The 14956-nt window shown below is 37.6% G+C and overlaps 1 protein-coding gene across 2 annotated transcripts in view; it reads left to right on the forward strand.

Moving 5' to 3' along the window:
- Positions 1-14047, forward strand: part of PLSCR4 (phospholipid scramblase 4) — a 37504-nt gene extending 23457 nt beyond the window's left edge. For both annotated transcript variants that reach the window (XM_059920140.1, XM_059920142.1), the window contains 6 exons: positions 3091-3326; positions 6415-6457; positions 7385-7611; positions 9185-9346; positions 11046-11204; positions 12083-14047. In XM_059920140.1, the coding sequence (XP_059776123.1) occupies positions 3091-3326; positions 6415-6457; positions 7385-7611; positions 9185-9346; positions 11046-11204; positions 12083-12136 (881 nt within the window). In that variant the 3' untranslated portion in view covers positions 12137-14047. The remainder of the gene's footprint in view (positions 1-3090; positions 3327-6414; positions 6458-7384; positions 7612-9184; positions 9347-11045; positions 11205-12082) is intronic.
- Positions 14048-14956: the final 909 nt, after the last annotated feature.

A 14956-nucleotide genomic window follows, 5' to 3' on the forward strand; every position in this document is an offset into this window, starting at 1 on the left:
CTCATATGGTTTCATTTGCCTTTAACCACTTATGAATCCCTTAGCCCCTACCCACATCAGTCTCCTCTGCTCTAAACTTGCATTTCCACCTGCCTGTAGACAACTTGCCCTGGGTGACGCAGGATCTCGAACTCAGTGATTCCTCAGTGCATCTTGGGCATCTTGCTCCTGAACACATGCCCTCTCTTCTTTCTCTACACTGGAGGCCTGCAGGGACCCACGTCAGAAACTTGAGAATCTTTCCTCATATCCAGTCTATTACCAACACAATATATCTCTTAAAAGTCAATGATTATTTCTCCACTTTCTACTCTTTTCATCACAATTAAACTTCCTTAGCTCACATCTAGACTCCTGCAGGCACCTCCTTCCTAATCTAACCTTCTCATTCATAAAGGTTCTAAATGTAAAACTGGTCACTCCACTTCACATTTTATTAGCATAAAGTTCAAGTTCTTTGCACAGAGCATAGGTCTTTCATAATCATCACTTCCTCCCCACCTTCCTTTCTGTTTTGTTTGCTAAATCTCTATATATGTATGGCCTTTACTCCTGTGGTACTGGGCTTCCCCTGTGCAGCTGCTCATTTTGTACCTGCTGTATCTGAAACCTTTGCGCATCGTAAAGGTGCTGGCTGGGTCTAATGTGTCAGCACTTACATCACAGGGTATCTGCTCTGCCTAGGTTACTTGCCCCTCCTCTCTAATCCCTTCACATACTATGTGTCTACCAGTGAATACGTTACAGACCCAGGTCGTTGGACAATTTAACCAACAGAAATTGTTAAGAGGCCAGATGAGAAATTCAAGCAGGGCTTTATTGGGATCCCTGCTACAGCAGAGGGAGCGAGAACAAGTAACAGGTGGCCTTGCTCACCCCCAAGGCAGGGGGTGAGCTGGTTCCTTAAATAGGGTGAGGGTAGGGATGAATCAGTGGGTTGGGCAGGAGGTGCAGCTTAGGTGGTCTTCCCACCCCCTTGGTGGTGCTGTGTGCAGGGATCATGCACAGGACCCTGCTTTTGCATACAACTGTTCATAGTACTTCCTTATGATGCATTTTAATTTCTGTAACAGTTTAGTAATGTCCCCATTTTCACCCCTGTGTTTAATAATTGAAGTACATTTTTTTTTTCTTGGTTAGTCTGGCTTAAGGTTTCTCAATTTTGTTGATCTTTTAAAAGAACCTACTTTTGGTTTTGCTGATTTTTGTCTATTGTTTTTCCTGTTTCATTTCACTCACTTCTACTTCAGTGTTTATTATTTCCTCCTGCTTGCTTTGGGTTTGGTTTATTTCTAAGGTGGAAAGTTGGGTTACTGATTTGAGATATTTCTTTTTTAGTGTAGGTGTTTACAGCTGTCAGTTTCCCTCTAAGCATTGTTTTAGCTGCATCCCATAAGCTTTGGTACATTGTGCTTTTGTTTCATTCATCTCAAAGTATTTTCTCATTTCTCTCATGATTTCTTTTTACCCCTTTGTTTATTTAAGAGTGTATTGTTTTATTTCCTCATATTTGTGATTTCCAAAATTTCTTCTATTATTATTGATTTCTGGTTTTATTCCATTGTAATAGAATATACTCTGTATGATTTCAGGTATCTTAAATTTGTTGAGACTTGTTTTATGGCCAGCCAGTAGGTCTCTCCTGGAGAAGGTTCTATGTGCATTTGAGAAGAAAGTTTAGCCTGTTGTTGTTGGGTAGAGTGTTCTATACATGCCTGTTATGTATTGTTTCATTTATAGTGTTGTTCATGCTTCTATTTCCTTTTTGACCTTCTGCTTAGGTGTTTTATCCCTTATTGTGAGTGGGGTATTGCAGCCTCCAACTGTTGTTCTTTGGATTGCCTATTTCACTTTTTAGTGTGTCAGTTTTTGCTTCATGTATTTTGAAGCTCTGCTTTTAGGTGTATATAATTATGTCTTCTTGACAGATTGACACTTCTGTTATTATAATAAAATGTCCTTTACCTCTAGTAACAGTTTTTGTCTTAAAGTATATTTTGTCTGACATGAGTATTGTTATTTCACTAGTTTTTATTAATGAAGTACTAATGCAAAGTTCAAGGATGAACCTTGAAAACCTGCCAAGTAAAAGAAACCAGATACAAAGGCTATGTCACATGATTTTATTTATATGAAATGTCCGGATTAGGCAAATCTATAGAGAGAGCGGTTTCCAGGGACTGGGGGAAAAGATGGGGAATGACTGCTAATGGGTATGGGATTTTGGGGGGGGCGGTGATGAAACTGTTCTGGAGTTAGATAGCAGTCATTAAAAGAACCCCTTTGAAGTTAAGTAGACCTTACTATCTTTATGACCTTAAACAATAATAACAGTAAACATAGTAACAAAAACTTAACCATGCTAATTATATGCTAGGCCTTGCGCTAATCCTACTATAACCTAATGAAGTAGGTGTATTATTATCTCCAAAGAAGGAAGCTAATGCCTAGAGGCTAACATGTTAACTTGATATTTCAACCTGACTTCTATACCTCTGAAATGGGAATAATTGTCTCATAAGGCTTAAGAGGATTAAATGAGTTAATGTGTAAATCCCCTTAGTACATTTTGGTACATCCTACACACTCGTAAAATGGAACACCTTGTTATTTTTTTTTTTTTTTAATAAATGTATTTATTTATTTATTTTTGGCTGCATTGGGTCTTCATTGCTGTGCGTGGGCTTTCTCTGGTTGCGGCGAGTGGGGGCTACTCTTCATTGCCGTGCGCGGGCTGGTGGCTTCTCTTGTTGTGGAGCACGGACTCTAGGCGCGCGGGCTTCAGTAGTTGTGTCTCGCAGGCTCCGTAATTGTGGCTCGCGGGATCTAGAGCGCAGGCTCAGTAGTTGTGGCGCACAGGCTTAGTTGCTCCATGGCATGTGGGATCTTCCCGGACCAGGGCTCGAACCCGTGTTCACTGCATTGGCAGGTGGATTCTTAACCACTGCGCCACCAGGGAAGCCCGAACACCTTGTTATTTTTAAGTGGAGGTTGTGTGATCCATATCATCTCCATGTAAAAAGTCATGCTAATTTCCAATATATTGTAGTGTTTATAATGTATAACACTTTCATTTGTTTTTGAACGCAGGGCCCCCTGGACCAGCTGTCCCTCCTCCTGCAGGCCACCCAGGAGGCTTGCCTGTGGGATACTACAGTCCACATCAGCCCACTACCTTCCCCTTGTACATGCACACTGGTGGTAGCCATCCTATCCAGTACCAGCCTGGAAAATATCCTGCACCACAACATTCTGCTCCAGTAGTATGGATGCCAGTGCCAACTGTTATGCCAAACTGTCCTCCAGGTCTGGAATATTTAGCCCAGGTACTCCACACAAATCCAAATTATTTTCTTACAAAGTATGACTGGGGATCCAACAAGAAGAGGCTGGATAGAGTGGATAAAGGTGATGGGTCAGTGATGACAGATGTTTGTGAGACTATAGGAGTGGTAGTGCTAATTTCAGAAATGTGAATGGGGAACAAAGAAGATAGGGATTTTTTTGGTGGGATGACTATGGTTTTTGTGAAGGTTGTATATTGAATTTTAAGACATTCAAGATATCCTATCGAAGGCAGTTTAAAAACTAGGAATTGGCATAGAAGAAAAATTATCAAAGATGTTAATGTTAATGTAATGTTAAGTTTTCATCAACCAGTCCTGTCACCTCCCAAAACATACAAGGTAAATAAAAATAGGGGACCTCCAAGGATACTGTTTCAGGTCAAGTTCCAGAGAACCCCTTTCCACAACACAGAGACTCCCTAATTTTTATCTATATGGACATTCTAGGACCGGGCCATCCATTTCAGAAACTGGGGCAACATGCCCACAGGTTTGTGTACCGCCAAATGGTATTGTTTAAAAACCCATGTCAGAAATAAAAATGTTGCTTAATGAAAATAAGATAAACCTAGTATTGCAAATCCCTTAGAAACTACTAAATCATGTTTCACTTTTAGAAAAAGCAAGTGTTGAAATATTGATACATTATAAGCAAGGGACTTGCCAATTCAATACATGTCTCCCCACCGTAGTCAACCAAATGTTCCTTGAAGTTGACATGTTTCTCTTTTCAGTTTTATATACTGACTGTTAATCCTGTGCATTGAAAACCATTGTTACAAAGTTATAGTGTTGATCTTTGAAAGTAATACAGTTGGATCAGGAAAATTTGGATTTTACATAAACCAAAAACTTTATTAACCTGTTGTTTGGCAAAATATTGACAAAGCCAGTCATTCAGGTACAGTGCTAGGGTAACCCCTACGTTATTTTGGAAGCTTATAAAACGCTTATAAGTTAACCAAGTTTAGAAAGTTTATTTTTTTACTTGATGATAAATATAGAAAATTTCCTTAGAAATCCAATATCTGGAGTCATTTCTTTTTAAAAATGTATAGCTTTAATATTGTTCATTTAAATATTAAAAACCCATTTTCTTGATTTCTTCTATTACTTTCAGTGAAGTTAAATGGGCATATTTTATGAATTCTATTTTCCCTTTCAGCAATGTTTTTAGTTAAAAAAAAAAAATTGAAAAAGAAACAAAGCAGATTTAGAGCCAGACACACCTGGCTTTTAATTCTAGCTCTACTCTCTCCTCACTCTACTACCTTGAGTAACTTTTCTAACCTCTTGGTGCTTGAATTTCATCATCTATAAAATAGTGCTAGTGATACCTACCCTATTGGGTTGTTAGGAGAATTTTTAATGAGATAAAGTTTGTAACGTGCCTAATATTTTTGGCACATGGGACCCACCCAGTGGATAATAGCTGTGTGGATGTTTTTAGTTGAACCACCTTGTGTGTAGGTGGAAGACACAGAGCCAGGCATCCAAGCATTTTCTTCATCCTAGCCTTTTATTTTTTATTTTTGGCTGTACCTTAGTTCCCTGACCAGGGATTGAACCCATGGCCCCTGCAGTGGAAGTGTGGAGTCTTAACCACTGGACCGCCAGGGAAGTCCCTATCATAGTCTTTTTGCCATCTCGTGTGCAAATGACATGAATCATTATCAGGACTATCCTGACACTTTAACATCCAGAGTAGCAGGTTTACATTATTTCTAGAGTATTGCCTTAGCCAGTGACTCCACACTTTGTTAGAACTGCTTCTTAACAACCGTAGTATCTTATTGGGTAAACTTCTTTCACAGTAACAGGCATCATTTCTTTAGAATATTTTGCTCAGCAGTGGAAGCTCTTACCAAGCAGTGAATATTTTTACTTTTTAATTATAGATGTTTAAGAGTCCCTAGAGTTTTTCAAAGGGACTGTAAACCACCCTAGTGGCCACTTTTGATAATTTTGTTAAGACATGTTTAGGCCCTCTCACCTGACTGTGTTTTCATAAAAGAAAAATTTTTTAATGAAAGAAAGATTGTATCCTCTCTATACCCTCCTGTAATGGATCACGCCACAAAACGTTTATGTCAGGTTACATTATTTTAAATTTTATTTATTAACACAGTAATGTAATGTTCATTAATTAATGTATTCAACAAACGTTTGGTAAAATATGGCATTTCAGGCAATATTCTGGGCTCAGGCATTAGGAATGATCTAATGATCTAAATTATCTAAAATTATATAGATATGAGTAGTCTGTCCTTAAGGGGGTTTCTTTTCTGCTAGGATGTTCTCAGGTATAACAGATGATGGGCCAAAGTGTTAATCTTTACAGTGACTCCTAAGTAAAGTTAAGGTAGAAGTTGGTCTAATGGTATTACCAACCTCCCTTTTCAAGGGATTCCATCCTTGGAGAATGTTTCCTCTCCTTTGCCCTAATCCTATTCACATGCTTCCAGCTCTCTTGGATCTTCCCCTATTAAAGTCTGCACTTAGGGAAGACCCTGGCATCAGCAGCCCAAGTGAATGGAAGTCAGTGTGTTAACCTCTTTCAGAGGTACTGTGAAGTAATATGAGATCGGACATTCCTGTGCAAGGTCCACCCTGCCTCATTCACTCTCCCTAAGCCACTGAGAAAATTGGCTTCTCTGTGGCTGGTCCATGTTAAACTGTCCCGAACTTCCTGACAACTCCAGTCTGTGGGTGACATGTCAGAGAAACCAATGAGTAGGAACTGAACTAGGCAACATAGCTTCTTCTAGGTGGTGTTACGGAAGCAGGAAGATGATTTTCTGATATTTTAGAGAATTGTTTCAATATTTTACGGTGGACCTGGAGGAAAGTGTTCTATCAGGACGGCTCTGCTAATAACCATCTGATCAGGTGCAGATGGGCTGATTTTGCTTGATAAAAATGTTTTTGATTCCATTCAGTTTCAGAAAGATATTTTTGTATCAATTGATACATTTAATTTCTGTCTCATCAGTTTTTTTTTCTAATACTGGTTTGATTTGATTCTGTTATTTCTCTCTCTCCTAATTGCTTTGTTCTATCCCAACAGTTGGACAACATACATGTTCTTCAGCATTTTGAACCCCTGGAAAGTATGTATAATTTTGTAGTGTCCAGCAATATTTGAATCAGGTGAAAATTTGCATTATCCAATATCTAGTTCCTTGTTTATATTGCTCATTTTTTAGTGGTTCAAAGAGAAAAGACTATCCTCTATTACCCTATCTTCAAGAAAGTAATAAAGGGACTTAACTTTGTATAATTTTATCTGTTTAAACATCATACATGAGCTCTTAGATTTCAAAAGGACTTAACATTTTTACTTGGTCGAACCCCCTATCCTTTACCTGTCTCAACTCCTCCATATTCACTTTTCATGGACAAGGAAAAGAAGGAACAAAAAGACTAGACGAGCTAGTCAAGGGCACCCTAGTCAGCTAATCAACGGCAGAGCTGGAAATAGAGTCTCAGTCTGCTGAGTTCTAAGTCCAATGCTGTGGAAGTAAGAAAAAATCCCGGTAAACACAATGCCTGTTCTCAGTTCCCCTCACTGTATCAGATCTACACCCTCATTTCATTCATTTTACCTCCACATAGAGCCTTTGACTTTTCTTGGTTGGTTTTCTTATTTGCAATTAATAATGACCCTAATCCTCTCAGCATATTTCATAAGCTGATTAATTCATGGTCTGGTATATAATTTCCTTTAAATGTTTTTATAATTAAAGTTTTCTTAATTCAAGTATTCCAGGAATATTGTTGCCAATCTTTGCTTCTATGTGGAAAAGTTTTAAAAATCATTTTACACTGAACTTCTTAAAAGAAATGTTTTAAAATTTCAAAATTACGTATATACTTATAGGGCATATGAATTGCAATGGCATTCTAATAATTGCATATTTTTCACCTGAAATATTTTAAAGAGCTCTTTTGCTTTAGACCCCTGTGAAATACTATGAAAGGACTTCTTGAGGCCCATTTTAACTGCTTCTAAAATAAGATGGCTCTCTCATTTTTAGTGATAACAGGTTTTGAAACTAATAATACATATGATATTAAAAACAACCTGGGCCAGATGGTTTACTTTGTGACCGAAGACACAGATGACTACACCAGGAATGCTTATCGGACACTGAGGCCCTTTGTGCTCCGGGTCACTGACTGTATGGGCCGAGAAGTCATGACAATGCAGAGACCTTTCAGATGCACCTGCTGCTGCTTCTGTTGCCCCTCCACCAGGCAAGAGGTCAGAGGACAGAAGTCTCATACATTGTTTCCTCCTGATCCAACTCTTCCCTGCACGGTTGTGCTCCTTCCAAAGCTACACAGGAGGGGACTTTCATGGCACGGGCAGAATGGAAGAAGATAGTGGGGGTGGGGGGAAGGAAGCCAAATGCCAACTTGTCTTACCTATGGAAAAACCACAAAGACATTTTGCATGTGGGTTCATGTCTTCAGGTGCTAGCTGGGGGGGTCAAGCACAAATGAGGGTTATTTAGTCAGTGATCGCAATTCTATCCATTGTGTCTACTGAATTAGAAATTAGCCCGTTACCTAGAACACACATTTGTCTAAATGTTCCTACATATCCCCAAATAAGGTCACACTAAATGTAGACATGCTTTTAAATAGAATCGGAAGAAACTTCAGATACTTTTACTCTGCCCATCATAATCTACACCTTGTTACAGACAAAGAAAGGGTGGCTAAAAAAGAATAAGTGTCTGAGGATGGTGTTACACTTGGTAGATGCTGGAACTAGAAAGCAGGTGTGCCAAGTTACAGTTTGGTTGCTCTTCTGTAATCTGTGCTGCCCTAGGAAAATTGTTTGTTACAGGGAAAAGAAAAGTTTTAGAGAGAGATCCAAGAGAATTTGAATTTCGAATATACCACCTACTTAAAAGTGGGCAATTTACTTAACCTGTTTTAGCCTCAGTGTTCTTAATACATTAACTGGGCAGAAAAAAATACCTCCTAGGATTACTGGGATTTTAATTATATGTTAAGTACCAGCATTTGCAATAGAATTTACTTATAGCCTCTGTGCCTTGATTTATTCACCTATAAAATGGAGATATTAATAGTACCTATCTCATAGGATGGTTATTTGGAGGATTATATAGTAAATAAATGTCAACTGTGTTAGCATAGTGCCTGGCAAATAGTTTAGTGCTCAGTGAATATTAGCAATTGTCAGATAGCTTACTCCTTTGTCATTATTGTCTTTGTGTAATAACAGTCTTATATTTGAGATGAATCTCCACTTCATCCTACACTTATACACACATTCTGTTGTCTTCACAACACACAATTTTCAGAATGCCTCTTTTCTCTTTTGTTTTCTATTACAATTGTCATGTCTGAGATATCAGTCTAAGAAGCTGGCATGTTACTTTTTCATGGATTGTGCCAGAAGACATGAGACCCCTAGGTCAGGGGCAAAGAACTTTATTACAGCACAGGAAGCAGCATGAGCTCCAGCACGTGTGCGTAGGTCCCCTCATCCCCAAGTTCTACAGGGATGACTCAGGGGATCCCAGGTAGATGCTACATATGCAGCTGAGGGACATGGAGCTTGGAGAACTGACCATTTTATAACAAGCAGTAATTTTGTCCCAAAGGGAACATGACTTCATCTCTCAAGGCTGTTCACTGAAATACAACCCTAAGAAATAGCCTGGGGATAATGGAAGACTCTTTCCCAGTGGCAGTTTCCCTAGTTCTTGAATGAATTAGGAACATACCTAGGTTGTGTGTATCTGTGTATGTGTATACCTATACATGTAGCACCTTCACCTCTGTCACTGCTTCATTTGCAGCTGGAGGTGCAGTGTCCTCCTGGCGTCACCATTGGCTTTGTTGCCGAACACTGGAACCTGTGCAGGGCAGTGTACAGCATCCAAAACGAGAAGAAAGAAGATATGATGGGAGTGCTTGGGCCATGCTCAACCTATGGCTGTGGTTCAGATTCTGTTTTTGAGGTAAACAAATATAAAAATAAATGTTTCTACCATTTTTTTCTACATCTACTAACAGACCTCAGAATGATGCGCTTTTAGATGATTTTTTTGTGTGTGAATGAATAAAGTAATGTGAGGAAAGAGTTAACTAACCAGTTGACATTGAAAAATTTTCAAATTATCATTAGGGGATTGCTTAATGTTTTCCACAATGTGAGCTTCTTTTGCATGATTTCAGTGTTTGATAACGATAAGAAGAAACCATTTAAAACGTTAAACCTAAGAGTAAATAGCCTAACCTAATCCATTTATTTTATTCTTGGCTGTATTTCACTAACCATTTTTACCAAAGATTTCCAGGAACAGAATATAGGTCCTGAGTAATGAAAAGGCCCCACATATCACAGAACCAATAGAGCACCCCTGAGGTTGTGCAAATTGCTTATTTGCAAGATAGAAGTCTGTCTGCATCCTCAAGAAACAAGACGACAGTGATAAACAAGGATAAATCTTATAGTGGATTATAACATTTTCTGGAAGAAAGAAAATCCTTCTGTTTTGCCTTCATCTCAATGGCCACAAAATGATAGCTTATTACTCTTAACAGTTGTGACAAAGGAGATTCCTGGGCTTCTTAAAGAGTTCTTTCTAAATGCCTCGAAATTCAACAAAATTGATAATCCAAAATTGCTCATTCAAATATTTTCTATGACACCCGATAAACTTTCCTTAGTTCTCATTTTACATAACCATCTCATCAACCATTACTTATTTATTAAAAGGCCGTTATAGATAGATAGAAAGTGTAGGCTTCCTTGGTGGCACAGTGGTTAAGAATCCGCCTGCCAATGCTGGGGACAGGGCTTCGAGCCCTGGTCTGGGAAGATCCCACATGCCGCGGAGCAACTAAGCCCGTGTGCCACAACTACTGAGCCTGTGCTCTAGAGCCTGTGAGCCACAACTACTGAAGCCTGCGCGCCTATAGCCTGTGCTCTGCAACAAGAGAAGCCACCGCAATGAGAAGCCCGCGCACCGCAACGAAGAGTAACCCCCGCTCGCCACAACTAGAGAAAGCCCGCGTGCAGCAACAAAGACCCAACACAGCAAAAAATAAAATAAATAAAATTAAAAAAAAAAAAAGAAAATGTAGATAAGCCAGATTTTGAGGGCAGGGGGTGTGGGTCATTTTAATCACCAAAATGTAGTGTTTGGGTATTATCCTTGGGGCAAGTGCCTTCTAGAAGCTGAAGCCCTTTGGGATTCTGACATACTTTAAGAAGACAGGGCCCACAAAAGCCTGAGTGATTATATGGATTTTGTGAAGTGAAAAGAACCATACCACCTTGCTTTTGCTAACGTGTTTCCCTCGACTGGGAAAGACACCCTCCCAATCCCCAATTCCCACCCTTTGCTATATGAAAAAGAATTTCAAAATCAGTTTAAATCATACCTCCTCTGACAGGCTTCCCTAATAACTCATTTGAGGGTGAAGAAAGAACACTGGCCTGAGAATTGTAAGATACTCCCCAGCTTGGCTGTCAACCAATTGCAAGGCACTTAACCCTTCTTGGCAATAATTCCCTATTTGAAATTATATTATTACTATATTCATTTCCTGCACCATATTTATACTACCTCAGTGTAAACTGCTTATAAACAGGAGAATAAAGCATGTAGTTTAACACCTTTCAATCATAAAGTCACATTCTTGTCTTTCTAGGTCATATCCCTTGATGGTGTATCCAGTATCGGCAGTATTACTCGGAAGTGGAATGGTGTGTTATCAGCAATGAGTGATGCTGACCACTTTGAAATTCACTTCCCATTAGACCTGGATGTGACAATGAAAGCCATGATTTTTGGAGCTTGCTTCCTCATTGTAAGCCTTTTGCTTCTGAGTTATCCTGAGAGAATTATTCTTTCTGATGAGAAGCAGTGTAGTGCAGTAGAAAGGCAATAAGATTTGAAGCTGTCTCCGCCACTTACTAGTTATATGTCTTGCAAAGTGTTTAACACTTGCAAGCCTCAGTTTCCGTATTTGTAAAATGGAAATGAAAATACTTATTTATATATATATATTTCAGGGTTATGAGTATTAGCTATCATATGAGTAAAGGGGCCAGGAAAGTGCTTGAAAGATACTAGGCATCCAATGGGTGTAATTGTCATCATTTCATGTTACTTATCGTTCTCACTACGTAAAGATGCCTATTCTTTGAGTTCTTAGTGAAATAAAATAACTCTAAAGCTGATGTTCTTTTCCTTCATCTATTACCTCTTTGTCAATATACTCCTTGGTGTTGTACCATCCTAGATTTATTAGGTACAATTTCCTTGCTGTATTCCTGTCTGATTAGTGGCTAATATTCATAAGTAAAGCATAGAAATAAAGTTGATAGCATTTACCTTAAAAACCTAATTAACATATTGCAATTGGTATATTTAACATTTTTAATATTGATTATCAAGTTTTTCCTCCTTTCAACAATGAAAATTTAGTTAATTGGTACCCCAAATGGAAAACTTATTGACTACCCAGTTTCAAATTTGTAATTGCTATTCTTCATATTAGGTTCTCTTCATGAAGATTTCCTTAGCTTGATTTATTCTTAACTGGAATGAGATCACCTGATAAATTATGAAGAATAACATTTTGTGCATTGCACCTAATTATCTATTTACATTCTTTATTTATATAATTATTTATCTATCTAATTTGATATTTATCTATACATATAATTCTTTTTCCAATTTCAGGACTTCATGTATTTTGAAAGCTCTCCACCACAACGTTCATCCACTCATAATTGATGGATACCGCAAATCGGCAATTCTGATTAATGAAAAAAATTCAGAAAAGTTGGTTGGGCTTACAGTCAGCCCTCAATTATTCACAAATATATGTATCTGCTCTTGCAGATTATTGTTATGGGGTATTAGCTTTGACAGGTAGACTGAGAGTGTAAGTGCAAGAGCACATCTAAACATGTGTTTCAATTGAGAATCTGTCTACCTGTCTACTTGGTAGACTAGGAGTTTACCTGAAAAAGTTATGACCCATTAACCAAGTAAACATATATATAGTGAACTTGAAATCACTTTAAACATGAGATGAGGGAAAATGAATCCCAAAGCTTTCACATTAATTGATAGTAATATGATGGGCTTTTTAGAGCAATCTTTGTTGAGATAGAGTAATATAGCTTCTATCTCTGACCCTCTCCTCTCCATCAACATGTCCAGTTACTGAAGACAAATTTGATTCCAGGTGAAAAGAATGATACTCTTCATTGTTAAAAACAAAAAGGAAGGCAGACAGAAATATTATGTTTTATTGCACAAGGAAAATTTTACCTGTGCAAATGTATCAGAACCTCATTTTGCAAACTTCATAAAAGTTTCAATGGAAATTTTAATTTTATTACAAAATAAAACATGTTTTTCATATCATAAGGTTATATTTTCCATGCCTCATTTACTAGCATACACAATCAGGAGCTGCCTCTGTATGAAGATGGGGTCAGACTACCAGGGCCATTAACCAATCTAGATCTCTGAGCAATTTAGAGACATCAGTGCCCTTATGAGAAGCTTGTATTTAATACATTTAACCTCTCTTGGTTATAGATGTCTTACATGTAAAATAGGTTTGGTCGAATCTCTAGGATTTCCTTTTGAACCTGTGTTTCATTTGATATGACACAGAGGAGATTTTTTTTTTTTTTTCTTACAAGAAGATCCCTGATTTGAACTGTGCTGTTCAAATTGCAAGAGTTGGAGTTTTGTTTTTAAATTTTGAAATGTGACATTCTGCGTAGCACTTGGTAAAAGCAAAAATTACAAATGCAGACACTGCTTAATATTGTTTTGCTGTTTTTTATTTAAATGATAGATAAATCTGTATCTATGCAAAGAAAATGATAAAACACAGCAAACATGCTGCTTCTCTGGGATCTATAGCTTATCAGTAAAGATTATTTGGATCAACATAGTAAAAGTATAAATTACACTTATTTGTATTAACTAGTTAAAATCACAGTGTATTAGTGACTACACTCTGATAAATCAACTTGCCTCTACTGCACTTTAGCTTCCTATCTGGACATGAACTGTGCTCTTTCAACACAGCCAGTACATAGAATGGAATGTATTCTTCCACTGCTCTTTGTTAAAAGAAGCAAGACTGAGTGTTCTTTGGTATGAGATGAAGGCCTTCACCCACAGTTCCTATTGAAGTGAAAGAAAGGTGCCTCATTTTTAAATTATATTCATCTTTTCCTGGTAAATGTTGTTTTACCCAGTTTCTTGTAATGTTCATTTTTATATGCTATTACTAGCTTTCTAAAAAAATGTAAAAACTGCTTGTTTCTAAAATAATAATTACCTTATATTTAAGGCAATTGTAGTCTTGAATGGACAGATATATTATTTCTTATAATGATGTCTGACATTTGATATAGCAGATCAGACAATAGTATTCAGAAAGTTTACTATATAAACTTTTCATTTTTACTTGCCTACATCCCTACATTCTAAGACCTGATGCATAATACTAAGAAAAAAATATTTCTAGCATGACATTTTAAATTTCTGTTTAAAGTTTTTGTGGTATTAACATGTCTCTTACAATTCCTTTCTTTAAAAATAATACTATGTTTCTTATATTTTTATACTACAGTTTATATTATAATTTTTATGTTTCTTAACGATATTTCATTGTGTAAAACTGATCAGATTGATTAACAAAACAAGCCATTCTCTGAAATGTGTGTTTTCATGTTTCATCATATTGTTTTTAGCTTCTAAATAAATATAATATAGTTTATAGTAAAATACTGTTTTATTTTTGACTTGTGATTGAGGCTTTGCAATAGACTGGATGTTTGTATTCCCATCACCACCACCCCCAAATTTATGAATTACCCGTGTGATGGTATTTGGAGTGGAGACTTTGGGAGGTGATAGGTCATGTAGGTGGAGCCCTCATGAATGGGATTAGTGCCCTTATAATCTACCAGCCTTGATCTTGGAATTCCCACCCTCCAGAGTTAAATGTTTGTTGTTTAAGCCACTCAGTCTGCAGTATTTTTGTTATAGCAGCCCAAACAGACTGACAAAAATTGGTACTGAGAAATGGGGATGCTGCATAACAAATATGTAAAAATGTGGCACTGGCTTTGGCACTGGGTGAGGAATAGAGGCTCTAAGTTTTAAGGTGCATACTGGTAAAAGCCTAGATTGCTATGAACAGAATTTTAAAGATAATTCTGATGAGAGCTTAGGAAGAAAAGAGGCAAACTGTAGAGAAAACCTCAATCTTCTTAGAGAATACCTAATTAAACATGAACAGGATGTTGGTATAAACATGGACAATAAAGACCAGGATGGAAATGAGGAACATGTTATTGAAAACTGTAGGAGAAGTGATCCTTATCGTAAAGTGGCCAAGAACTCTGGCAGAACTGTGTCCATGTTCTAGTGTTTTGTGGAAGGTAGAAATTGCAAGTGGTGAAATGGGATACCTAGCTGAAACAATTTCTAAGCAAAGTGTTGAAGTGCAGCTTGGCTCCTCCTGACTGCTTACAGTAAAATTCAACCTGAGAGAATGGACATAAAGATGGGATTGTTAAG

Source organism: Balaenoptera ricei, chromosome 4, assembly GCF_028023285.1.
Source record: "Balaenoptera ricei isolate mBalRic1 chromosome 4, mBalRic1.hap2, whole genome shotgun sequence".
NCBI lineage: Eukaryota > Metazoa > Chordata > Mammalia > Artiodactyla > Balaenopteridae > Balaenoptera > Balaenoptera ricei.